Raw genomic sequence first — 27,914 nt, forward strand, 5'->3', positions numbered from 1 at the left:
CAGCACATGGGGCAGATGCACATTATGTTCACCATGTCCACAGTCAGGAAGAAGAGAGAGATGGATGCTGGTGCTCGGCTCACTTTCTCCTTTTCATTCAGTCCAGGATCCAGGGTCCCAGCCCACAGGATGCTGCTGCTCACATTCACTTTAATTAACCCAATCGAGAAACTTACTCTGTCATGCCCAGAGAGGTTTGTCTCCTACTTTCTATCAAGTTGATAATATTAACCAACCATCACACAGGCAGTGGGGTTCCCAGGGCAGAGGGCAGGTGGTGGGGGGTGGGGGGCTGCTAATGGGGAAGTGTGTACCCTTTAGGGTGATGAACGTGCCTTGGAATAAGACTGTGGTGTGATGGTTGAGTGGCTTCCTGAGTATGCCAAGGGTATAATTTATGTTATATGCATTTTACAACATTTTTTAAAATCAGTAAATTGATAAAATAGGACGCCCCTGCTCAAATCCCCTAACAACATTTTTTAGCCACCCATAGAAAAAAGCACATTTGTGGGATCCTGGGATTTACATAGGGGTTTAGGAGACACTGATGGAGGCTGAGACCCAGGAGGGTGACTCTGACAGGAAAGATCCCATGTCCCAGGGGCAGACCCATTGATTGTGACGCCTGCTCCCAGCCCAGAAATAATCCCGTTGCACAAAGTTGTTTGGCTATAGCTCTGCCTGGCCATGAGCTTGCTACCATCACCACTGTCAGGGGTCCAGGCAGAACTGGGCACACTCCTGCTTCTAGAGGCAGGTCCGCTAACATGCAGCCCAGTACTGGATCTGGAAATTATCCTGTAACCCAATGCTAGACCCACTCACATGCAGGCCTGATTATTGCAGCTAGCGCAAGGACCCAGAGTGCCTGTGCCACCAACAGATATGTGAGTCTCCATCTCACAGAAGGTGTTGAAGGGGCCCTGTCATGGCTCCACCCAGTGTTGGGTGCAGCCTGTCTTGGGAACAATCCTGACAGCACAGACAACTGCAGACTCATCTGTGTGCTTCTGGGAAAGGCCTGTGGGCTCTGTCCTCCATAGGGCCCTGAAAGGCCCTTCAGCTCAGCTCCAGCCCCTCCATGCTGTTCCAGGAGCAATCCTCCTACACAGATAGCTGTGCGGCTTCTTACCCCCCAGGGGCACCAGATTGGGCTTGGCTGATCACGACTCCTAAGGAAACCTCAAGCTTAGGTCCAGTCCCTTGCTATTATCTGGGAAGAGTTCTGCCCATCCAGGGGCCTGCCAGGAGAAACATCCATCTGAGTGTCTGGGCACACTTGCCAACTTCCTGTTCCACAAATCCACCTGTGGCCCAGGATTTCAGTCCCATCCTCTCTAGCAGACAAAGAGCAGCTCTGCCTGTGCGAGGGCCTGGAGGGAGGCACATCCAGCCTTGTCCTTGAAGCCTGACTTGTCACTCTGTTATCCTTGTGGGTCTTAGAATGTCCCTATAAATCAACTCCAGCCCTGTAGTCAGAAAGCAGGCTTGTCGACCCAGAACCCAAGGGGAGAGATGCCTGTCCATGACCTTGAAACGCTATTGCAGTGCCAGAGAATGGTCCTCATTCTAGTGCAAGCTCCATAGACCAAGGGTCCACCCAGTAAAAAAACAGACTTCATCCTCACTAGAGCCCCTGGCAATAGGTGTGCAAACTGCAGTCCCCAGTGTAGACCCAACAGCAACCATGTGACCCAGATCCAACCCCAGATCAACCCTGGTTTCAGAAGCGATTCCATGGCCCAGAGAATTAACATGAGAAGACTTAGCTGACTCAAACCAGTGTGTAAGGGCTGAAAAGGAGCAGTTTATTCCTTCAAATGCAAAGACACAAATGCAAAGTCTATTCAGACAACAAGAAAATACAACCAATGGAATTAAGAAAACAGCATAGAAAATAGACGCTAGAAAAAATATAGAAACCACGGAAAAGAACCAGTCAGGAATCCTGAGGCTGAGGGATTCAACGACAGGAGAATTTAGCAACAGAGCTGATCATGTGGGGGATAGATAGTAAGCCTGAGACAGGTGCACTGGAATTGTCCTCTTAGAAGAGCAAGAAGAAAAAAATGACCTAAATACAGTGAACAAAATGGGGGCCCCATGTGGCACCATCAGACAGGAATGTACAGATTACAGGAGTACCTAATGGAGAGAGGGGAAAGGGACACCTCATTCGGAGAAACGCTGTATAGAATTCACCAGGCCTGGGACTGGAGTGATGGCTCAGCTGTTAAGAGCACTGGTTGCTCTTACAGAGGACCCAGGTTCAATTCCCAGCACCCACATGGCAGCTAACAATCGTCTATAACTCCAGTTCCAGGGGATCCGACACCCTCTTCTGGCCTCCAAGGGCATTGCACAACACGGGTGTACCCACCTACATGCAGGCAATACACTCATACACATAAATGTAATAAATAAAATAGTTAAGGCCTTAGGAGGTTGCTGTGACAAGACCTCACAGAAGCCACGCAGTGGGAAGGGTTTATTGTGGCTCACAGTTTCAGGATCTTAGTACATCGCGGCGAGGAGGCGTGGAATAGATCTTAGCAGTGAAAGTGCCCAGCCTGGGCTCCTCAGGTCAAGGCAGATCAGGAAGCAGAGAGAGTGCTGAACCAGAACCAGGACCAGGACTGTGCCCTTAAAGTCCTGCGGCCAGCAACCCACTTTGCCAACCAGCCCCACCCCCTTCAAGATTCCACAGTTCCCCTACACAGTTTCACTAGCCGGGGCCAAGGGTTCAAACACCTGAACCTGTGGGGGACATTCACACTCAAACTGTAACAGTATAAAAAATTAAGGAAGCACAAAAGATTCCAAGATCAATTAACAAAAAAACACTCTGTGATACAATATAATAAAACCAGTACCATCAGTGTGTCTTCTGATGTGCAAGCAAAAACTTTGAATCTTAAAAGCAGCAACAGAGAGCGAATCACATGTAAGGGAACCCCATGTTGCCATGAGCAGGCTTCTCAGTAGACAGCATGCAAGCCAGGAGGAGATGTGTTCAAAGTGCCGAGATTAAAATGCAGCAAAAGAACACTATACGGAAAATCGACAGTTTCATGTCAGGTATTACATACACTGATCTCGGCTCACAGCCCAAACCGTCCACCCGTAGGAAAGGAGACGCAGCATCAAATGCTTTGTGGACAGAGTGGGCAGGCACGTAGCAATTGGCAGGTCCAATCAGCAGTGTGGCCTGTTCTCAGGGTGGCTGTCCTTGGAACACCGGGCATGTCTGAGCATCAGGGACACTTGCAAGTGCAGCTGTGTGACACTCAGACTTTGCAGTGTGACTGTGAACATTAGAATATCTTCAGGATTGACACCAATTTCTGTTTATGTCTTTGAAGAATATGCATGCTATTTAGGAAAGTTGGAAGATTAAATGAGTTCTTTAAGAGAGTGGCATTTGCCAGGCATGGTGGCAAACGCCTTTAGTAACAGCACTTGGGAAGCAAAGGCTGGGGGATCTCTGTGAGATCAAGGCCAGCCTGGTCTACATAGCAAGTTCCAGGCCAACTGGGGCTATAGGGAGACCCTGTCTCAAAAAGACAAATAAGGGTGGTGGTGGTGGTGGTGGTGGTGGGCTGGAAAGATGGCTCAGTGGTTAAGAGCACTGGCTGCTCTTGCAGAGGACCCAGGTTTGATTCCAAACACCCATATGGTGGCTAGCAACTATCTGTAACTCCAGTTCCAGGCTATCCAACACCCTCTTCTGGCCTCCAAGGGTATTGCATGACATGGATGCACTTACACACATACACTCCTACATTTAAAAAATAAATACTTTAAAAAAGAGTGACACTTATCTCCCCCAACAAGACAACTGTGCTAAAGGAGTCAAGGTCAGAGTCTCCCTTTCAGAGATGAGACGTTGGACACTGGAGATCCTGCTGTCCTGCCCTGCCATGGCTGGTGGCTGAGCTGGAATCTTAGACCTGGTATGTCTTCTGATGTGCAAGCTAGCATGCGCCCACACACCACTGCTCGTAGACCTGTGCTGAGCTGGCTTCTGATTATCTGTGCTGCAGCCAAACATGGCATTCCCCCCAGGGTCCTCCTGTAGTTGTCACACCACCAGGGAAGGGGGCCATACCTGGCACAGGAGGAGGATGGGGCGAGTCAAGGTGAGGGGAAGGGAGGACCAGGTGTGCTGTACGGGAATCTCTAGAGGCACATGACACTTGCTGAGGAAGGGCCGGGGGTCTACTCAGAAAGGAAGAAAAGAATCTTGTCCTTCCCCGTGCTCTACAGAAACAGGATGACACCCGAGTCTTGCACAGAAGACGTGGTTGACTTGTGTTCTTTTTTGGGAGAGTCTTTAGAAGACAATTTTATTGCTCTTTGAAATGTCATGTAAAGTATAGAACTTATGCAATTTCCATCTTTAAATTTATTTATGTGGTAGAAAAAGATACATGCACTCTCTCACATATTCACAATGGTAATTTCCAACAAAGCTTTCCTCTGTTAGAATAATATGCATTAATAAAGAACACACTCCAGAAAACAATAGTATCTCATTCACAGATGTTCCAACCTGGTTGACTGCAAAAAGATCTTTCATGTATCTGTGTGCCATAAATATGCACTTCTAGTTCCTTGGCCAAATGCTCTGTGTTTCCTTGGGGTCTCTTCAAACGCTTCTTTGACAAGAGTTGTGCATGTGTGCGTACAGGTGTGTGAAGCCATGTCCTGCTCTCTCACTTTGCCTTATTCTCTTGAGACAGGGTCTCTCACTGAACTGTGAGCTTGCTGTTTCAGTTCTAGGGTTGTGTGCTGCCATGGTGGCTTTGTAAAAAATGTCGGTCCTGGGAATCTAAACTCGGGTCCCCATGGCTGCACAGTCGGCCCTCTTACCCACTGAGCCCTGACACATCTTCAACTTAAGATCTGATTTCTCATTGAATGTTTGCTGTGATACTGCGTGAAATGGATTATATTTAAATGCCTTGCGTCTTTGCTGATTTTAGTTAAGATTTTTGCCATATCAACAAAGGGAAGAAATTCCTGTGGGGTGAGGAGGAGGACCTCCTGGGGACAACCTCGAGGTATCATGCCATGTTCTGCGCTGAGTACATCCTGGACTAACTCCTTTCGTGTTCCAGCTGGCCCCAGGTTTCGGGGCTTGAACTGAGGTAGTGGCATTTAGTAGACAGTCCTGGCAGCGGAGAATGTCACATTCAAACTGCAAATCTCGAGGACAAGGGATACCGTGTGAGTCATGGCCACACTGACAGGAGAAGAAATCAGCTCCGTATTATTCTACCACGCATATGAATACTGCATGGTGAGATCAAGGCCGGCAGGTACAGTTGCAGAAGTGCTTGGCAGGGCCCCTGGGATGGGGCTGCAGGCACATCCACAAAAGCTCCATTCAGGTCCAGGCACCATAGCATTGGGGGGAAGACGGCGGCAGCTTGGGAAGTTTCCCACATCTCCCTCTCTAGTCTCTCTCCAGAATAATGTTCTCGGACTCTTTGCCAGTGAAGGCTCTCCTCTTCCTCACCATGTCACTAACTGGTGGAGGAAAGGAAAGGTGCCCCCAGGCTCTGAGGCTTATACTGGTGCTCCACCCCGAGCAGGCAGATGGCACACTGGCTCGGTGGCCAGTGGCAGCATCTCTTGCGGCTTTTGAGATGGGACACTTTCCTGTGGTTGCAGGACAGCACATCCAGGCATGCTGCCCACCTCTGCCATGCACTCTGGATGGTGGGTGCCCTGCCGTCATTCCACCCCCTGCCAGCGCCAGACTTGCCACATCAATGTCCAGGTCGCCAGCCCCAGGCCTGCCTGCTGCTCCACCTCAGTACTGAGTTGATTCTCACTGGGCTCAGCTGCCCACACTCAAGACTCTGAGGCCCAGCCCAGGAGCCAAATCAAAGACCCCCCAGCTTTAGGATCTGGCTCTCAGGCTGTAAGTTGCAATATGCAAGTGGAAATTGGGGTCACCAGCCGTGCCACAAAATGGGCAGGGATGACAGTGGGAGGCTAGGACATAGTGACATGGGAAGCACAGGGGAGAGGAGGTGAGCCAGGTCCTCAGCAACCTCGACCCACCCACCCAGAACTCTGTGAAGGTCTGTTCCATCCGATGCAGCCTGGGGACTGTGCTGAGGCTGCTTTTACCTTCTGACCCACACTGGGAATGGACGTCCTGGCAGCTTGGCTCTTGCCACATGTAGATGCGGCTGCCAGGAGGTGTGGCATCCTCTGCCAACTTCCCAACGAACTTTGGCCTAGCCTCAACTACTTGTCAACTGTCAACCCCAGACAGTGGTCAGCAGTCCGAGAGACATCATGAAGCACTTATGGCTTTACACAAGGTGATGAGGACTTAACGACTCAATGTAATGAGACAAACTCCAACCCCAAAGCCCCTGCAACTGTGGTAGCCATGGAAGAAATTGGGTTTGATGCCCAAGGTATACAAGACTCTTCAGAACAGAAAATACAACCAGACAATGGCAACATATTGTCTACTATAATGCTAGACACAACAGGGGGATGGCTGCATGTCCCAAGATGAGCCCAGGAATCCAGAGTGACACCACCTTTCCCTACTTCCAAGATCCTGCCACCAAGAAGAAGGCAAATACACCTGCCCTTTGAACTTCCATATCATTATCTTCAAAAGATCAGTCAGAGTAAATGGGAACATCACTCTGCTAACCCTAGAAGAGGATGCCCATGTGCCACAGCCCACCCGCACCATATGGCTCTTCCCTGAATCTACTCACCTGGAAGAAGCCAGGGGGACACAGAGGACAGCACATCCTCCCAGAGCTCCTCATCAGGAGAGAAGACCCTCCGCGCAGGACAGTAACCTCAAGCCCTGGCCAGCACAGGGGCTGGTGAAGGGGTGGCCAAAGGGAATTGGAAATGGTCTATTAAGACTTTGTTACTGGGTTGGAGAGATGGCTCGGCGGTTAAGAGCACTGACTGCTCTTGCAGAGGACCCGGGTTCAATTCCCAGCACCCACACGGTGGCTACAAACCGTCCTTAACTCCAGTTCCAGGGGAATCCAAAGCTCTCTTCTGACCTCTGTGGCATTGCACGCGGGTGCACTCACATACATGCAGGCAATACACTCATACACATAAAATGAAAAAAAAAGGAAAGTGTTTAAAAAAAAAAAAAAGACTGTTACTGCCTGACATCTAGGAGAAACCTTGGAGAGGGTAGAACAAAGTGTACCGCCCCCCTGGGAATGAGGGGACAGGGTGTCACTAGAACATGCAGGCGGCACCGTCCAGGTACGTGTCTATATTTGGTTTTATCTGTGTTTTACTCATGTCCTTGTCAGCTGACAGATCATTATTCTGTGCATTTGTGGGGTGGGATGCGTGTGAAGCTATAACTAGGCACTGCGGGTGGTTAAATCACATCTATTAACACATCAAGCACCAGAGAAGACACAGCCCTGATCCCACTGCTGGGAGTAGACGGTAGGCAGGCATGGGCTGAGCAGAGCCTAGGACTTGGTGTGGTTAAATGTCGGTCCCAGGAATTAGCTGGTGATGTGAAGGCCTCTTCCCTTTCACCCTCTGCCCGCCTATGCCTGGATTTATCCTCTGCCTCCAGGCCCAGAATATGGAAGAACCGGCTTTGTGACAGCAGAGGACAACGGGCCATGAAGTCGTGCTGTGAGCCTCATGTGTAGCCAGTGCTGTTCTGACCACTTCGAACAGACAGACTTTTCCTTTGCAGCTTCTAGAGGACTTGCTAATGTTTAGGGGACTTCAAGATCACCTGGGGCAGCCGCTGCATCATTCATTTTTTTGGTCTCTGATTCAGTCAGAACTGGAACGTGAGTAACGCCCCATGTTGAGTGTGATGGACTTCCTACTTCCAGTCCAGGATGATGGTTCCTGTCTCATCTTTGACCCTGACCCTCCCAGAGGCGTACTTGGTCTCCTGGCAGCCATTGCAGTACAGTCTTGGTGGTGCCATCGGGGAATTCCCTCCTCTTGAACTTGGCTGTGTGAATTTTTCTCTTGCCGTTGCTGAACATGATGGTTTTATCACCGTTCCTCTTAGAGAGACGCTCTGATGAGCAGGGCTACGATAAAGCAGCTCTGCCAGTATGAAGGGAAGCATCTGGGGATGAGTGACACCACCTAGAGCCCCCACCTGCTCTGGGAAGAGGTTGTGGCTTCCCAGGGAAAGGTGGGGAAGGCATTTGGGGCTTAAAGCACAGGGGAAGCCCAGGATGGGAGAGGGGGAGTTGGGTCTGGGAGCCCAGGATGGGAGAGGGGGAGTTGGGTCTGGGAGCCCAGGCTGGGAGAGGGGGAGTGGGGTCTGGGAGCCCAGGCTGGGAGAGGGGGAGTGGGGTCTGGGAGCCCAGGATGGGAGAGGGGGAGTTGGGTCTGGGAGCCCAGGATGGGAGAGGGGGAGTTGGGTCTGGGAGTCCAGGATGGGAGAGGGGGAGTTGGGTCTGGGAGCCCAGGATGGGAGAGGAGGAGTTGGGGCTGGGAGCACAGACCCTGAGACCCACACATCTCAGATGGGGGTGAGTGGAGACCGCAGGACTGCCCAAGGTTTGCCAGGAACACAATAGAAAACATCCCCTGGGCGGAGGGATGCGAACTGTGCCGACTGCCACCAGGGGTGCCATCACAGTTCTAGCCGAGGGGAAAGACCCGAGCACACAGGTAGCCAAAATGAAGGAGCTGGGGAGGCCCAAGGTCAGGGGAAAAATATGCCAGGACGCACAATGGTCAGGGGATGTTGGGTGAACACTGGGAACACCTAAGGTGAGTTTACTAAACTCTCGCCAAGTCTACTGGACAGATGCCATCTGAAGGCCCTATGGACCTCGCCCTCTGCACACACCAGGAGCCAGGCAGTGACGTGTGACTTTCTTGCTTCATTTTGGATTCTTGCTTATACATGCTCTGCAGTAGATTCAGGCTTCTACACAGGGTGGATTGAGGAGGCAGAGACTGAAGATTGCACTCAAGGTCGGCTATCTTCAGTGTCTTAAACACAGTCATGTGTCTCTTAGGCATGCTGACACATTCTGAGAAACATGGAAGAAGATGATTCGGACACTAGCCTGGATTATGTTACCTGATCATGTAACCTGTGGGGCCACCATTGTATCTGCTGCCAGTCACTGAATGCTGTTCAGTGGCACGTGACTGACCCTAAAATTCTGTGTAAGCTCATATTCTCTACAGAGAGATTTGAATCAAGGTCACAAGACTCAACTTCTAGGCCCAATGACATCCTTTTCTGTCATCATATTTAAATGAACACCTAAACATTTGCAAAAATGTAAATGACTATAAATAAATTGTTGAACACAGCACCGAACATTGGGGCTGTCTTGGCTCCACACCGCCTGACTGAGTCCTGACCTTTTCACGGTGACAGTTGTCCTGTCAGGAAACACGGTCTCCTCGCACCCATCCTTGAGCTGTTTAATTGTTCCATCTGGAAACACAGTTTCCTTGGAGCCATCAGGGTAGAATACCTCTGCAGAAAAAAACGAATTTTTTAAAAAAAGTGCATGCTACGTTGGATGTATGTTGAAACCATGTTATATCTAAAATATCTATACTAAAATGAGATTCAGAGAAAGAGACCATTTCCTAATCATACGAGTGTGTAACCAGGATTGCCAGTCATGGTATCAAATGCTCTGTTGATCCAAATTTTAGATAAGTGAGTACGTTTTATTTACCTCTGTTCAGACAGTCTCCAGTTTATAATGGTTTGTTCATCTTTCAACTTCGTGATGATGCAAAAGTGATACACATTTGGTAGAAACTGGATTCAAATTTCAAAGGCTGATATTTTCCCAGGATATGTATGGGTTTGTGGTACAATCCTCCATTGGTGCTGGCCAGTGCCATCCCACGTACTGGGGCCCCAGACTGGATTAAAAGGGGAGAAAAGGATGCCAGCTGGGCACCAGTGTGCATTCTTCTCTAAGTCCTCACTGCGGATGCCATGTGCCCAGCCACCTCACACTCCTGCTGCCAGATGTGTCTTTTCCACCATCACGGCCTGTATTTCTCTGATCCATGAGCCAAAATAAACCCTTCTTCCTATCCGATGCTTTTTATCAGCTCTCTGGCCACAGTAGTGAGAAAAGGAACTAAACCAACACCTGCTGACAACACACACTTTTCCCTTTCCGTGCTGACTTTCAAAGCCAAGCTGGGTAATCGATGCTTGCAGCTCCATCGACCCTGTGAAGAGGCCGTCCCTCTCGGGGGAGCCCACTGAACTGCTGCAGCATCTGAGTTTATGTGGGAGCCCAGGCCTGACAGCAGCACAGCAGTGCAGTGCAGGGTTGCGACCATCAGCACGAGCCTGCAGACGATAGAAAAGCTCCCAAATAAAACTTAGTTGATAGAGTCCTCTTTGTCCTTCCACTCTCTGGTGATCCTTTTATTCTCGTTGGCAGTTGTTGGCAGACAAGCAGAACTGAAGACTCCTGGGAAAAACCAATGTGAAGAATCTGACGATCAGGACGAATCCCCCCTTACAGCACTGTGACTAACGGGCTCCGTCGGAGAGGCGCGCTGGTGCAGCACTCTGGAGGACAGGCTTGACTCTGACTCAACAGCCTGAGAACCACAGCATTCCCTGACTGCCTGGTGCATGGGCAATGCAAAACAGGTCTTTGCTGAACTGATATGAATGCACAGACATAGGGGTGTACCTACACAGTGAGAGAAGGGGGCCAGGCAACAGCGAGGCTTTGTTTAACCTTGTTTCTGAAATATCAGTTATAGGTGGCTATGTTAGAGATACGAAAACCAAACCTAGCAACAGAGACAGGACTTAGAGTCCCTGCTATAAAGTCAAGTGATGTATTAGTGATACCAACGCAGACCAGAGAGCCAAAGAAAAGATGGGTCTGTGGAATTCGTTCCCTTTTCTTCACCAGATGTGGTCAACATCCATCAATCACCTGATGGGGCATTTATGAACAAACAGGTGTGATTTTTCAACGTCAAGTATGTGTGGAAGGTCACTGGAGAAAGCAATTGCTATCTTGACGACCACTATGCTCATGTGCCATGTCAAAATCTCAGTGTAAGTGACAAGACCATGGCAGCACTGACTGAAATATTAAGACAGAGAAAGAAATGTCTGCCAGAGACTCATCAGCACCGCAGCTAGCCAGGGTGTGATACGGCACCTTCTTGACCATAGCTATGCTATGTTAAAGTTTAGCCTGACTCTAGTCTCTGAAATTACTAGGCTGTTGACCCAGGGTATGGGAACACAGGTCAGCAGGCCCCCGGTTGTCTTGGGAACAGGTCAGTGTGTCCTGGAGAGCAGCTGCTAACTGCTGATTTATGGCTTCTGTAGGTTATGCTTGGCTTGCTTCCGCAAAATGGTAATCGTTTAACAGAATAGAAATTGTTAAGGGGGCTTTGTATCTGTAAGCTTGGGAGCTTAAACTTTTCATCTCTGGTTATGTTTTTTCTGTATAAAACTTACCCCAAAGAGGGCTCGGGTCTGCACTTGGGTTCCACAACTGTGGCCAGTTCCTGTGTAGTCGCTGGCAAGCTAATAACAGACTTTCATTTAGCAAACTTTGTCTGAGCAGTCTTCTCTGTGAAGCACCTCATGAGGGTCCGTACGGCCTAAACGGCGGCAGGATTCACCACGGCTCCGTCCTGCCTTGGCACTGTGGTGTGCCATGGTTTCCAAATCCTCCCGCTAATGCCAAGTAACACAGAAACCCTTTCAGGTGCACCCAGTGGCATGGGAAGGGTTGCCGAAAAGCAGCTTAGAACTGCTGCTGCCACTGGGGTCCACAAGGCTCAGCTCTGTGGCTGTATTGGAAGAACACATGTGCCCTTTGTCCAGGGATTGGGCCTCAGTCTGTACTCAAGGGGCCACTCTCAAAGAAGGACAAACTAGAAACAATTCTACCTCCCACCAAGTGCTGATCACCAAGGAATACAGTAGCCTTTCTCTGAGTTCTCTCAGGAAAATTTGCAGCTACAGGCCCTGAGGTGGGCTTGCCAAATTCAGTCCTGCTACTTGCAGGGTCAGGGACACTGCACCTACAAACTCACATAAAGTGGTCTCCGGCTACAGTGCCCAGGACACCTTGCAGAAGGCTTTTTGGAAGGATGGCCCCAGCCTGGGTCCCCTGAGGTTGCCATGGAACCTGACTCCACAGGACAAGCCTGAAGAGCAAGGAGCGGAGGCCCCATCAGGAAGCGTGGGCAGGAAGCGTAGGCAGGGGCAACTCAGCAGCGACCTGGTCACCTGTCCCAGAAAGGACTGAGTCAAACAGTCTACAGTAACTTGAGAATTCAAGGAAAGAAGAAAACGAGAGTTGGGTGGTCTTACCTCTCACACTCCGTAGACCTGGGACAGACCAACAGGAAGCAAAGAAATCCTCAAAACCAAAGCCAAAAAGCCTAATCAAGCACATGTGATAGGAAAAAGAGGAAAAAACATGAACCAGGGGCAGTTTTAAAGGATTTACTCAGAGTGCAACGAATATAAAAGGGAAAGGTGAGTTCAGCGGCAAGGGGCCAGGCTGGGCGGTGGGTTCGGGAGACAAGGAATGAAGGACAGGCCATGTTAACAGTCACACAAGGCCAGCTGGGAACCGCCCTGGATTTAATAAGCACAGGAGTGTTGCATAAATTCCAGGACACCCAGATAAACTCAAATTTCAGACAAACAAAAAATGATTCTTTTGATATAATTATGTTCTATGTATTTCATGTAATGTACTTCTAATTAAAACATTCAAATCTCATTGAGCAGCACCATTTTTCTTTGCTGGATCTAAAGGCTGGATTTCTGTTGCCCCTGGTGCTCACATAGCCCACCATGCTCAGCACAGGCACACAAGGAATCAGGCAGGGCAAGTGTAGGGTGACATCACTCACCGGTCCACTTGTTGGGAAACTGCACGATTTCCACACCATCGGTATAGGTCGTGTGTGTCGTCTGAGCAAATCTGTGAAGACCGGGGGAGTGTGTTGGGAGGCAGGTCTTCTTATGCTGAGACCCTCAGTTGAACATGAAGAATTATGCCCCACAGGTGGCTCAGCACTGGGGAGAGGTCTGACCATGTCCATGGGCACCTCCACAGCCGTGGAACTCAGGAAGAAGAGTTAGTCACTGACACCCCAGACGTCACCACACTGAGCTGTTGGTTATTGGGAGATCATGGGGCACAGCCTAGTTCTTAATCCTATACCTAAGTAGACTGAAACCTGTGGCCTGCGGGCCTGGGCACATCGTGGGACCTGTAGTCAGTGGGTCTGCATTTGGTGGACACGGGCCCAGTACCCCATGAACCCCACAGTTCTTAGACTAACAACCAATTGCAGCTTGAAAGAGTGAATCCACATGCAGTGCCTCCAGTGTCCACAGAGCTGCACCTTGTGAGCTGCCGCTTGACTGTGAAGTATCTAACAGTCATGTCTTCCTTTGGTTTCCAAGGAAGGAGAGAAAGGGGGATGGGGATAGTTACAAAGAGGGAGGCGATGAGGTGGGGGCAGGTGTTCCTGATGCCAAGACCGGTCTGAGACCTCAGCTGGGGCGGGAGCACCAAGGCCAGCCCCCAGACCACAGCTGGGGAGGGAGACATTTGAAAACCTACAGCCACTGAGTGGAAAGGGATCGCTCGTGTGGAGGTGAGAACCTGGAAGGAAGACATTGCTCTACTAATCTGAACTCTTGGCTGGTCACATCATGTTGGTCCTCTGAGATGATGGCCATGTCTGCCCATCCAGAAAAGGGGAAGGAGAAGACAGACCAGGTACCTTTAAATAGAGTCGTACTGTTGGGAAACCAACAGAGATCAGAGGGATTCCCTGCACTGTGATTTTAGAGTGTCCTCTTCACATTGCCAACTTGTTCAGAGTAGGCTGAAGCAGAGTCCCCACGTCTCTATCGTTACACAAGTGCTCTGTTCCCATCTCTGCAGACCAGGAGACACGGACAGGGGATAGCAGCTCCTGTCCCCTGGTAAGGCGCACACTGGCCACCCTCTGTAACCATTCACTCCCAGCGTTGAGGGGAAGTCGAGCTGGGAACTTCCTGTGCTGGTTCTGTGTTCTGACCCAGCTTGTCCCTGTCTGTTTTAAGGTTTGTCTCTCTCTGCCTCTCTCCACCCCTCCCATCCAGTCTCCCTAAGAAACATGAGACCCCAAGGTGATGCCACACATCACACCGCCTCACTGAGCTGTGACTTCCTAAAAGTCGCTCTTTAAATGGGTCTCTCAGGTCCACTTAACCCCAGTGTGGGTTAGCTCAGGTCACCTGAAGGGTACCTGGCACCATGTACATGCCCTGTCTACACCCCAGGATGCTAACACCCACCTGCGAAGGATCATAGGACTTCAACAGAGGTAAAATGATAGAGCAGTAACTAAAACAGAAACGGAAAACAGAGAGACGAGTTCTGCGGTACCTCCTGCTCCGGAGCATGGGCCTGAAGCCGGGTTAGAGCAGCACAGCTAAGCATCATAAAGACAGAAGCGTACCCATAAAACCCAATCGCAGTACTAAACCATTGTTCCCAATCCATTGCAAGTCCCAGGCATTATTTTTCATGATTATTTGTCAGTTACCCAGAATTTCTCTAGTTCTCAAATCCCAAGATATCTGGACAATGGACTCTCTAAATTCTATCCAGGTGTGTAAACCCAGTATTTGTAAGGCTGAGGCAGGAGGATCATTCATGAGTTTGAGGTGAGTCTGGGCTGAATAGTGAGTTCTAAGCTAGCCTGGGCTACAGGGTGAGACCTGTCCCCAAACTAATTAAATAAGAGAAGAAAAACCCTCTGAATTCTATTTCCTGTCACATGGGAATCCCCAGATGCAACACAGAACTCCCTGGCTTTGCTGTGGGGCCACGAGAACTTTAGGGGCTTCCAGCCTGAAGCAGGGATCCAGCTATCACAATCGACTGCTTCCTTCTCGTGTGTGCTCTCCAGAGCCAGAGGGCAAACAGCTGGTGGCTCCTGAGTACTTACTACACGCTCACACCACATGCCAAGACCCTTCCAAGGGTCTCTCCTCCCTCAGCTCTACCAGCAACAGGGTTGGATGACTCCCTACAGGAAAGGAAGGCTCTAGTGCGCAGCACCCCTGCCTGCATCCTACCACATGCAGCAGCACCTCTATCATCCTGAGTAATAACATCGCCAAACCCTCAGACATTACAATTGTCCAGCGGGGGGAGGGAGCAAATTGTCCCCAGCCAAGAAACGGCCTTTACTATTTCCTGATCATATCAGAGGCAGACACTGAGGCTCATTGAGATGGACTCATTTGCTGTAAGCACAGCTGACCTGACAGTGTGGTGACAGCTCCCACCATGAGGTTCTCAAGCCCAGGGGCATCTGCTCCACCCAGCTCTGTGGCTTCAGGAGGTGGCAGCTGTGTGGAGGTGAGACTGAAGGACAAGGATCATCACTTTGTTCACCTGACCTCCGGCTTGTGTCGGGGCCGGCTCCTGACTTGGCCTCACTGTGTTACGGCACTAATGCTAACGCTGTGACTTGTGTCCATTCTCTAAGTCTTTACCAGTTGGCTGTGTTTCCAGAAAGTACTAAAGTAAGGACATTATTTAACATATTGGGTCATTTACTCTTTGTAACACTCTTATGATTTAAGTCCCAATTATGAGCCATTGAAGATTGGAAACAATCACTAAACGATTCACAAAGTGGGTGGCATGGTGTTGGTGGTGTAGAGCCTGAGGGCTGAGGCCATGAAGACTTATGCACCTACCACTCTCTGATCTGGCTTGACCTTCTTCATGTCACCGTTGAAAAACTTGATGAGGGTCGTCTTCTTGTCCGCATTGACCTCCTTCCCGGTGCCATTGGGGAGGGTGGTGATTGTCCAGCCATCCCTGAGCACCTGCTCCACCTTGACAGAAACACAAACGCTTCCAGGTAAAGCACTCTGACAAGCGTGATTACTGAGACTCCCAACACCCATTCCTGAGTTTGGTGTTGAATACTAAGTGTTGTGATTTGTTCCTCACCGCCTGCCTTCTGCCAGGTAATGCTATGCATTTGCCACGAATCTGCATGATCCATGGTCATAAGATTGGTGCACCTGAAATCATGGGTCATATAAATTGCATGATTACTACATGAGAGTTACCTTTTGTACTGTAATCCCATCCTTTTGACCCATACACATCTAATGACTTCAGTTAACAATCAGCAAATAGGTAACTTCAAATACATACTGCTAGGCTCCTTGCCTTGACTAGAAAATATTACCCTTGTAAACAGTACAAGGAAAGAGACCAACAGAAACAACTTCAGTTCGGGAAGTTAATACATGTACATGTGAAAAACTCGATATGGCAAAATGCGCTTTTATTGATTACGCCATATGTCATAGTTACTCTTAATACAGCCTGAAATGTAGTTGATTCTTTAGAGATAAAAGCTGATGCTTGTTTCTGAAGAGATCAGCAAACTATCAAACAAAACCCGGTGTTGTGCGCCCCCTGCTGGCTGAGACAAAACCATTGTATTAGCAGTTGAACCGGTCTCTCTCCACTCATTCTCCTGCTCCCCCCCAATCAGGTGAACGGTGGGTCGTGAGCACACTCCAAGATTTCAGCGACCAGTTCCCTCTCAAAAATAACAAGGCACACATAGTTTTTAAATGTTCCATGTATGGAAATTGTAGAAATGAATCACAGTTGCATAAATCAATTCCATACTGATGCTTTGGTAGAAAGCCAACTGCACACATGACAGAGGTCAGTTAAGACGCTAATGGAGCTGAAAAATTCCCGTTGTCCAATGCTGTGTGGCCATTGAGCATGGCACAGGGCATTGCTATGCATTTGTGGTGATACTGTGGTGAACACACCTGCCTGTGCAATTCTGTCCAGGCCACGCCAGGTACTGGTCATAGGCAACCATGGGGGTGGAACGGGGTCTTGTGCAGTGGTGACAGTGCCATGCCAGTGCAGCCTCCCCCAGCAGATGACATCAACCATGGGGGTGGAACGGGGTCTTGTGCAGTGGTGACAGTGCCATGCCAGTGCAGCCTCCCCCAGCAGATGACATCAGAAGGCCACGGAGAGTGACTGGGGACATCTAGGTTTGTGTGAGTCACTACAATGTTCACACAGTGCTGGAATTCCCTAACGATGTGGTTCTGAGAACACGTCCTCATCATTAAGTCATGCGTAATTGTGAAAAGAATTTCTGCATGTCCAGTGCAAGATACACGAAGATGGACTCAAGATACAGAGTGCAGAAGATGACAAAAGTGACGGACCGGGAGGAGCCAGGCAGACAGAGCGGTGTCTGCTAGGGGAAAGCTGGCTCATGCTAGAACGTGATGCAGCGGGCCGCCTGTTGAGGCTTCTTAAGCTGGAGCAACTAATTCATCTCTCTTCTTCGCATAGACCTTGCCACCGAGACAGTAGGCAGGGTGCTTAGACTGGGTTCCTTTCGCCTGACACCCCTACGGAGCAGCCATACTGAAGAGGGCTTTTTGGGCTAGAGCTGTAGCTCAGGCTGCTTACTTCGGACACCTACCTTGCCACTCGGGTGCTGCTTTTCCTGCGTCTCATCCTTAGTCTTGGTGTCCGTCTCATCCTCAGTCTTGGTGTCAGGAACTTCCCGGGAAGTTCCTGAGCGGGCCAGATTCTGTTGAAAGAGTATAGACACTGCCCTCTGTGGCCACCAACAGAACTGCAGTGGCCATCTGACTGGGGCTTGGGACCCTGGTTTATGATGGCGTTCTCCCCTCTTGTTTGAACCACTCCAGGACCAGCATGGTGACAAGTACTTTGTTCTAATTCTGAAATGCACAACACCAAGGCCTTGGGGTGAACCAGTAGCTGGAGCCTAGTACATAATTAAAGCCCATTTCACCTGCTAATGATGCAGGGTAACTTCCTGCTTGTTGGGGACCCTATGGCGTCTGCCTTCACCTCCCGAACAGCATTACAGCCCACGTTTTTGTGGAAAAACTGCTTCATTCTCTTGCTGTTTCCCACTAGACGTCATGTACCAGGTGAAGTGACCACTGGCTATAGTGGGAATATCTCTAGATTGGTCTTTGAGTCCATTCTTTTCCATCGAGCTTTACAAAGAAAAACAACAGAGTATACCTTGGCTTCTGGGACCTTAAAGTCACTAAGGATTAACATGCCTTTGGCCATGTGCCTAATGCAGCCCACGTACGTCTTACTGGAATCTTACATTTTACTTATTTGAAAGTCTGGATGCACTCAGAGACTGGCGAGTGTTTGCAGCCGTCAGAGCCTTCTCTGAGCATGAAGAAGAGGGACAGGGCAGCAGTCTCTGTGAACCTCCAGTCTTCCCACCCCTACCTCCCAACCCGGGGTTGGGTAGGCCATCTCCACCAGGTGAAACCCTACCTACCTGCAGCCAAAAATGCATTTTGGGAAAAGCCTGGGAGACTTCTAGTTTAAGATAGGATGAAAACCTCCCCTTCAGAGTTCTCTGGATTGGAGGAGCATGGGTCTGGAAGAGCAGAGAGGTGCTTTTCAAAGGGCTGTGTGCACACGGTGAAAGTGACATTATCGTACTGAGAGTTCCAAGCCTGAGTTAAGCTGTGAACACGTTCTTGTTCTCTGGGAGGTTACTATATAAATGCTGGTGATTGAGCACGTGAAAAGCATCAAGTGTTCTGTGGAGACGTTCAGTCGTGTCTGCTGACCATCTTTACTAAGCATGGTGGCGGCCCAGGGCGAAACCAGAAGAGGGTGGCACCTGTGCTGATGCTGCTTTTGCCCCAGTAGGAGGCAGATACAGGAAGAGAAAACTCACAAACCCAGTGACAACTGGGCACTGGGCATGTGCAAGGAGACAAAGGCCACGGGAAGGAGTACCTGTGCACCCAGGCGCTGGCAGGAAGGTCACCATCACCAACGCTAGTCCAGGCCCGAGGTGAATCACCATGGCTCCTCGTACACAGCCCCCAAAGCACAAACTTGTCATCAGGAGGTCATCAGGAGGGCCAGGGGACTGGGCCAATTCAGACCAGACCTTGGGGCGTCCGCAGGATTCTGCCAAGGGTGTGGTGTGAGGTCTAAGGCAATGGCACCAGCCTTTGTCTGTGAAGGTCACTTCACAGAATGCCCTCATTTCAGCTCTGCTGTGATGAAACACCCTGCAAAAAGCAGCTCAGGGAGAAAGGTTTTTTGGCTCTTTGCTCCAGGTCACAGTCCATCAGCGCAGGGAAGTCAAGGCAGGAGGTTAAGGATCACATTCACAGTCAAGAGGAGAGAGAGAGAAGACACAGACCCTTGCTTGTCTCAGCTGACGTTCTCCTCTCTAATATTGTTCAGAACCCCGTCTAGGGAATTGCTGCCCACAATGGCTGGGTCTTCCTACATTAGTTAGCAACCAATACAGTCCCTCACAGATATGCCCACAGGCCAACCTGTTCTGGATAATTCTTCATACTTTCTTTCAGAGAGGAAGCAGAACGATTATAAGAGCTAGAGGAGGTGGATGACCACAAACGGTTTCCCAGACAGGTCAGCTATTCGTATGCATTCACAGTCATGGTGACAGCACAGACAAGTCCCATGTAAGCTCTACCCAGACAAAATCCCAGCATAGATGTGGGGAATTGGGTAAGAAACCGCAACCCTATCTGAGGACCCATTGGAAACTGATGACTGCTGGGAAGGGAATCAGTCACATTTAAGGGTAAGCCTCTCAGTAGGCTGACCAGACTCCAGTGAATAAACCCATGCTGAAGGGCATTTGGGTCACAAACCTGACTCTATAGGCCTTAACATATATACGTATGATACATATAATCTATGACTCTATAGGCCTTAACATATATACATATGATACATATTATATATATATGTGTGTGTGTGTATATATATATATAAATTTGGTGGAGGGTTGGAAAGGGGGTACAGATATGGGAGGGAATCTAAATATGCTAAAATATATTATATGAAATTCACAAAAATTCAATAACATTTTTTTAAAAACACTCTTCCCAAGTGATTCTACGTTGTCTGAAGTTGACAGTTAAAACTAACCTGCACACAGTGGTACAAAGATATCAGCAGACTTGGGGAGACAGTGCTGTGTTTGCCTGTGCATGTGGGTCCAGAGCTCAGTATATTGAAGGGGACTCGTGGACTGGGCAGGAGGGTGGGATGGAGTCAGGCTACACAGGAGGATGAACGTCCCATCTCTGCCCACTGAGGATACAGCTGAGCCTGGCAGGTAAGGCTCTGGGCAAAGGCTCCGCTCCAGAGTCTGCGCACACCCAAGGACCTGTCTAGGGGTGTGAAGAGTATGATGGGCATCTCCAACAGCAGCCGGGAGGAGGCACTTCTCCTGCCCTATGAGGGATTCTCTGCCGGTGGAACCCACAGGCACAGGAGAGGCTACATGCCTGGAGGTCAGGCAGTGCTGGTAGGGGTGGATGTGAGAGGCAGGTAATGCCACAGGCCAGTGGGTAGAAAGGGAAGGACTGAGGACAGCCCTGGACAGCCAGCCCAGGCTCTGCATAGGTGGTGGGAGAGGTTACCAAGGCAGGCAGAGAGGAGCTCAAGCTATCAGACAGAAAGTGACCAGAAACTAAGGAGCACCAGAGACTGTTAAATCATGTGCTGTGTCCGGATCCTAACGCCCACCCCTCATAGTGAGCACCCTGCAGGAACCGGCCCCTTCCACTTCACTCTTCTCACGGGCCACCGACTCTGTCTCCTGGAACGTGGTATCAGTAGTTGGTTCTGGTGATTTTCTATCACTGACTTTGCATAGAATTTTGAAAGATGGGCTCATCTCCTGCATACAAAGACAGTTGCAAAACCTGCATGTCACTTCCCCCAGTGACACCACCAGAGCAGAGACAGGGTGCTGTGCGCAGCCACGTCAGCTCCCAAGTTTTTCAGCAACTTCCCGGGTCTCACCAGGAACACTGGGCTCAGTACCCGGAGGCAAGGCAATTGATCTAGTGTAGAAAAGTCCTACCTATAAAGTAGGGCACATGGTTATCTAAATTCTATTTAGCTTTGTTTTTTATATTAAAGACAAGTCTCAAGATACCCAGTTTTTAAATCTATAGACATATAGACAAATTACTAAGTCTTTTTTTTTCTGGTCATTTCTTTTTTTAATAACAGAGTCAGAACTTTTGTCGGACTTTATCCACCTGGGATAAAGCTGGACAGGTTCTTAGGCTGGAGAGGTGGCCTCCTGTCTACGCCTGAGGACCTGAGTTCAGTCACCAGAACTTGCAGAAAGCCAGGTATGACACCACACTTGCAACCCCAGCAACCAGGAAAGGGAGACAGAAGATGCCCTGGAGCTTCCTAGCCAGGCAGTCAGTCAGCCAGGCTCTGGCTCAGTTAGACATCACACCTCAGAAAATGAGGCAGAAGACTGGAGAGATGGCCCGGTGATGAAGGGCACTTGCCATTCTTCCAGAGGACCTGAGTTTGGTTCCCAGCACCCACATCAGGCAGCTCATATCTATAACCCCAGTTCCAAGAGATTTCCTGCCCTCTCTGGCTCCCATGGGCACCAACACACAGGTGACAAACACACACTGACATACACATACACATAAGTAAAAATAAATCTTTTTAAAATGAGGCAGAGACAGAAGACACCAGACTTTATTCTCTGGCCTTCACACAGCTGAAGACACAGGTGCACACAACAGGTATACATACAGCACTCCCCCAATAGTACAGGTTCCTAAGGTCACCTTTTCATCAGTAGACAGCCTCTCTTCTAAGTTCCTACTCCAGTGACTGCTGTACTTTCATTTTGAAGACTTCCGGAAGGGGTATCCTCTCTCTGGTCCCACGCTGTGATTTTCTCTGAGTTGACACTCTCTGTCCTTATGAATGGTGGCTGAAAATAATTGTGGGACATTTTCACCACTTTCAATAAAACTGCCCAGAAATATCAATTAGTATGTCACGTTTGCTATTCCGTAGTCCAGACTGTGATAGTCCATGGTTATGCTTGTCTAAGGGACAGAAAGCGCAGCTGCTCTGGGCACAGCCTGTCCCCATTTCAGCCTTGTTCAGAGTCACTGTAATTGGTAGCATGGTAAATGAAAGTACTTAAAACAAGACTTAACAAGGTTTACAGTGCTTGGATTGTGGCTTTGGTGCCATCCTCAAATTGATGGCTTTGAGGCTTGGCTTAGCCGTTCACACATCTACCAGACAGTCTTACTGAGGCTGATGAACTGATTACACATTCTATTGTGATCCCCAAACAGGAAAACCACCACACAGAGGCTCCCCACACAGAAAAGCAGCAACTGCAAGACCACTGTAGCGGGGCAAGGGAGCCTCAAGCATAACAGGTGAGCCAAAAGGCATTATGGGATAAGGCCAATGGACAGGCCACCTTGGGCTGCATTACAGGGTTAAAACCTGAGGACGGCTCTTCTGGGTCCAGCCATTTCAGCAGGCTTTCCAGGGCGAGTACACAGAGGAAGGAATCATGCCTTTAGGATGTCCCTTTCCAGCAGACCTGTTCAGGGTTAGGGTTCTACTTAGACAAGCACATGCTCCTGTCTCTGGCGGATGTTCGGCTCCCCAGAACAAAGGCCCATCTAGGGATGTGGGATTACCAGCGGAGCTGGGGAACCGTTTGAGTTTGAGTGAGGAAATGCTGTCCCTTGCAGGGTGAATTCGGAGAGTCACCTTTGAAGGAGGTGTGTGTTTAGATGGCAGTTTTCACCCTGGGAGTGCAGTGCCAAAGTCCTTGTGAGCAGCGTATTTGGGCATTTTGTCTTCATCAGCTGACAGAGGAGAACCCTTTCCAAGTGTAGATGTCGATTCCTGAAAGTCAAGATCTGACAAATCAAATTCAGAGAAGCTTCCCATAGGTTGAAAGGTACAGTAACTACAAGGAAAGTTCAAATTATAATCTCTTCAATAACATTGGAATGTTTTTTGAAAAAGTTTTTAAACTTTTAAAATTTTATTTTAAGTTTGGCCTGCATGTATGTAGGGGCACCATGCGCATGCAGTACCCTAGGGGGCCAGAACCGGAATTACAGATGGTTGTCAGCCACTTCGTGGGTACTGTGAGCTCAACCTCGGTCCTCTGCAAGAGCAGTCAGTGCTTTTAACTACTGAGCCTTCTCTCCAGTCCTGATATTAGAATGCCTTTTAAAAAATAGTTTATTTTAATAATGATTTTTAAAAGGTGAAAAAATTTATTATTTTTATTTTATGTGCATGTGTGTTGCCTACATGTGTGAAAGTGTACCTGTGTCATGCAGTGACTGTAAAGGTCAGAGAAGGGCATTGGGTCCCCTGGAACTGGAGTTACAGATGGTCGTTAGCTGTCATGTGGGTGCTAGGAATCGAATCTGGGTCCTGTGCAAGAGCAACCAGCGCTCTTAACCACAGAGTCATCTCTCCAACCCTAATATTGGAATATTGGGACTCGAGCTAGGGGACTTGGGCTGGATTCCCCTCAACATGTTGGCAAGACTAGACTGACCCTGGCAGACGCCTGTGACTGAGTACTTGGGGGTTGGGATTTTGTGCACCACACTCTCTTTTGAGGCTTCGCACATTTCCAGCCATGCACCTCACACGTGTGTGTCTGTACACGGTGGCCCTTTTGAGACCATCTTAAAATCCTGTCTGCACACAGCTATGCCTCAACATGTTTAAAAATGTTGCATTTACATCCTGGTCTTTTTTTTTCAAGGGTGTGTGTTTGGAGAGCTGATGCTGTTCCTGTCCACAGTTGCACAAGGATCAGGGCATCAGTGGGCATTTGGGAATTCACTGAATGATGACCTCACAGCAAAGGGAGACCTGACACCTGCAGGGAGATGGGCAGCGACTCCTGGGGTACGTCTCACCCACACACCATGGGCAGTGGGCAGTGGGGACAATCTGCTGGGAAAGGCCATCAAATCTCTAAAAAGACACCTCCCAGCCTCTATCAGCGACAGAAACCAGTTGCTCGGTTCCACGTAAGACAGTGACATGAAGCCACTGCAGTGTCTCTGAAGGCAGGGTGGCTCCCAAGCCCCTCCTTGGCTTCTGTTGCAGATGATCTGGACTGTTCCTGAGTGCTGGGGATGAAAACAGACCCCAGGCCCCAGGATCCTGAAAAGCCTTATAGCAATGTGTGTGTGTGTGTGTGTCTGAGTGCAAATGTGAGTGTATGTGTGAGAGTGTCTGTGAAAGTGTATGTTAGTGTATGTATTCAACTATGTGTGCATGTGAGTATATGTGTCTATGTGAATGTGTGTGTGAGCGCACATGTGTGTGAGCGTGTGTGCCTGAGTATATGCATGTGCGAGTATATGTGTATGTGTGTTTGAGTACATGTGTGCATGTGAGTGTATAAGTGTGTGTATGTGAATGTGTGCATAAGTGAGTGTGTGTGTGTGTGAATGTGTGCATAAGTGAGTGTGAGTGTGTGTGTGTGAATGTGTGCATAAGTGAGTGTGTGTGTGTGTGTGTGTACTTGTCACTGTACCACATCAGAAATACCCAAGTTGATTGGACTTAGAAGTTTGACAGGAAGCAAGGTAAGAAAGACCAGTGCTTTTTGATCCCCTCAGAACATCCCTAAGCAGAGTGCTTTCACAGTCCTGTCAGTATGTGGGGTTTTGATGATGTCATCTCTGTAGACCCACAGGCAGGAAACAGCATGTAGACAAAGCTGGAAATCACCAGCCACGCTCAGTCTGTGGTACCTTCTGTCAATCAGATCACCTGACACAGGCCTGGCTCCTGTCAGGCAGGCAGGACCTGAGATCCTGGTTCCCTAGAAGGCATGTGATATGGGGTGACCCCACTGTGTCTACCCACAGCTGTCCTGGAGGATGAAGAGCAGGGGTGCTCCGAGTCGGCCAGGGCTTGATCCAAGCCCTACTGTGGCCCATCCTTTCCTGTTCTACCAGTAGAAGCCTGGAGCATTGCCAGGACCCGGTGATGCTCCTGGGGAAGTCAGCTGTCCCATTAGAGCTTCATAGGTGTCCTGGAGACAGGGTGCAGGCCCTGCAGCCCAGGGGGCACATACTGTCCCTAGGGTTCCCAGAAAGACTGACAGGTCAAGACTTACTGGCACTTCTGTGTGACTGGGACAGACAGTGGCCCTCACCAGGTGCCCACACAAGAGCACACACACCTTTAGGTACCTGTCGGTGTAATGTAGAAAGCCTCCTGTACCAGAGTGACGGATGCCTCTGCCGTGGCTGGCGAGGGTCTGAGGGTTTTGGCGCCCTCCACGCCCTGCTTCAGAGCCCTCAGGTCCTCACGGAGCTCCTGGTTCTGCCTTGTCAAGGCATCAATCTGATTCTGGAGGTCTTTGTGAGCTGCACACCACCAAGATGCCTGTCTTGTGAGCTCAGTTGCAAGGTCACAGATCTGCTGCTGGAGTCCCTGGAGTAGGAAGAGAATGGCAGACAGCGCTCAGGCACCCCACAGAAGCACCACCCCAAACCCCAGATTCATATCTAGCCTCTAGTTCTGACTTAGCATTTCCTTGCTGGGTGACCCCAGAGAGGCCGCCTAACCTCTCTGGGCCAGTTTCTTTTCCAATTAGTGTCCCTTAGTGACAACCATCTATGTTTAATGCCTTCAACCAGCTACCCCATTAAGGACTGCTCCCCCTGCATTGGCCTAGGTTGAACAGCCTATATCGCAAGGATGTATGGGTGGTTATATAACTCACCTGTGAAGCTTCTGAAGGTCTTAGACTGATGTCATTTGCTCCCATGTCCCATCTCTCACAAGCCACGTGGCCAAGGGCTCTCTGCTTGCTTGCTTGTTTTTCCTAGTTTTAACAGTTCTAGCATGGAAAATTTCCCAGCTACAGCAGTTAGCTTTTTTTTTTTTTTTTCCTTTTTACTATTATTTTTTCCTCTGAGTCCTTGGACCTTACGCACGTCAAAGTGTCCCACCGTTTTTCTCTCTCCAGCTCTGCAGCTGCATCTGCCAGTTCAGCCTTTTCAGCTTCCCCGCCAGGGGCACATCTTTTATCATGCAAAGTGGCTGCTCTCTCTCTGGGCACTCTGTTTGGGTCCAGAGCACATACCCACATCTTCACATACCCACAACATATCCCCACATTTACAACACAGCTGTGGCCCCGGCTTCTGCGTGGCTGGCCTCTTTTCAGTAACCCATTTTAAAAACCACATCAGCCCGGCCATCAGTGCTCTTCCAAAACTCATTCCAAGTTTTGTCATATCCTGCCAAGCTATGCCAATTTTGTTGCCCAAATTCCCTCTGGGTCTCCGGCGCTATCAAGAAAACCATATAACACATCTTTATGTGCATTTATTAACTTGCAAAGGAATGAGTACCCAGTGCCTAGCCTCGCACCGTGGCTCAGAGCCCGCTGTATCAGACCGCACCATGCTCATAGTCACCACTAGCATTCGCTCACTCCTCCGGGGCCAGCGATCTCGCCCCAGGTCCTTGAGAGTGAGGCCATTCTGTCCTTGAGCTACTGTGTGTTCTCCACGCCACACACACGCTACCCACAGCTCCCATCCCAAGATGGCTCCCAGTAGTCCCTCAGTCATCCACACTCTGCGACAGGCCCTGCCCCTTGGAGGAGCTAGCCAACTGGGAGACACCCTCATACAGTGATTTTTTTTTTTTTTTTTGAGACACAGTAACCCAAGCTGACCTGGAACTGGCTATGTAGACCATTCTGGCCTCACAGAGATCCACCTGCCTGTGCCTCCTGAGAGCTGGATTAAAGGTGTGCAACACCACTCCGGCAGACAAAGATTCTTGACTCAGAAGTCACTGAAAGGCAACCAAAATGTGGACTGAGATTGAACACCCGGTGCTGGTTGTAGAGGCATGAGGGGGTCATGGAGAGCAGCTGAGCCTTGGCACTGTGAGCAAGCAGAAGAGGCCATTGGTGAAGGTACAACCTCAGCTGCACTGCAAACCCGAGATATTGGAGATGCCAGAATTATGGGGTAACCACCAGGCAGGGCATCACACGAGTGGAGCAGCCCCGAGTCCGTGAAGCCAGCTGTGTGTGTGTGCAGATGGTGGAGCCGGAGAGGTACAGATGCCCTAGCCTTTTGGGAAGCAGAAGATTGTGAATCCGAGTTGTTACGCACTGAGCTGCCCTGATGAATTTTGGTTTGGCTTAAATGCACCTGGTTCTTTTCTTTTGGAAAAATAAAGTAACTTCTTGTTTGTTTTTAGAGGCAGGGCCCACTATGTAACTCTGGCTAGCTTAGGGCTCACTATGTAGACCAGGCTGGCCTGAGATTCACAGAGAGCCACCTGCCTCTGCCTCCTGAGTGCTGGGATTATAGACGTGTGCCAAGACTCCCAGCTGTTTGACATTTTCTTATTTTACAAAAGCCCACAGTTAAGATATTCCAGAGAGTCCACCTTTAAATATTACCGTTTTAAAGCTTGTACATTGGGACTTTGATTTTACGGTGACTTCTAAAGTTGTACTATGTTTTAAATTATAATACCAACACGAGGTCATGAGATAAACGGGAAAGGAAAAGACATGGCGTGATGGTGATGTGCTTGTCAAGGGGTCAGTTGTGCAGGTTGATTTTGGTCTGCTTGACACAGGCTGGAGACACCTAGGAAGAGGGACTCTGTGTTGAGAAACTTTGTTGGATTTGCCTGTGTGCATGACTGTGGGGTGGTTTCTTGATTTTTGAGTGATGTGTGAGAGCCCAGCCCACTGTGGGTGGTGCCACCTTTGGGAGATTGTTCTGTGTTGCATAAGAAAGCAGGCTGAGCAGAGGCCAGGGGAGCAAGCCAGTAAGCAGCATTCCTCCATGGCCTGTGTTCCAGCTCCTGCCTCTAGGTTCCTACCCTGAGTTCCTACCTTGGGCTCCCAGATGAACTGTGACCTGGGAGATGTAAGACAAAATAAACCCTTTCTTCCCCAAACTGGTATTGGTCAGAGTGTTTTGTCAC

The 27,914-nt window shown here is 49.4% G+C and overlaps 1 protein-coding gene and 1 pseudogene across 1 annotated transcript; both read right to left on the minus strand.

Annotated features, from left to right (window-relative positions):
* Positions 1 to 4,578: 4,578 nt before the first annotated feature.
* LOC115070681 lies at positions 4,579 to 5,689 on the minus strand (annotated as a pseudogene).
* Positions 5,690 to 7,861: 2,172 nt separating this feature from the next.
* Positions 7,862 to 26,362, minus strand: LOC103735737 (centromere protein J-like). Its single transcript, XM_008835121.1, is given in 14 exon segments — positions 7,862 to 7,952; positions 7,954 to 8,049; positions 9,379 to 9,496; positions 12,895 to 12,965; positions 13,393 to 13,585; positions 15,310 to 15,397; positions 15,752 to 15,892; positions 17,536 to 17,646; positions 18,452 to 18,489; positions 20,691 to 20,790; positions 21,716 to 21,753; positions 21,756 to 21,864; positions 25,170 to 25,382; positions 26,309 to 26,362. Coding segments are annotated over 14 exon segments (1,461 nt in total).
* Between the last annotated feature and the right edge of the window lie 1,552 nt (positions 26,363 to 27,914).

This window comes from Nannospalax galili, unplaced genomic scaffold (assembly GCF_000622305.1).
Source record: "Nannospalax galili isolate Female #2095 unplaced genomic scaffold, S.galili_v1.0 scaffold1157, whole genome shotgun sequence".
NCBI lineage: Eukaryota > Metazoa > Chordata > Mammalia > Rodentia > Spalacidae > Nannospalax > Nannospalax galili.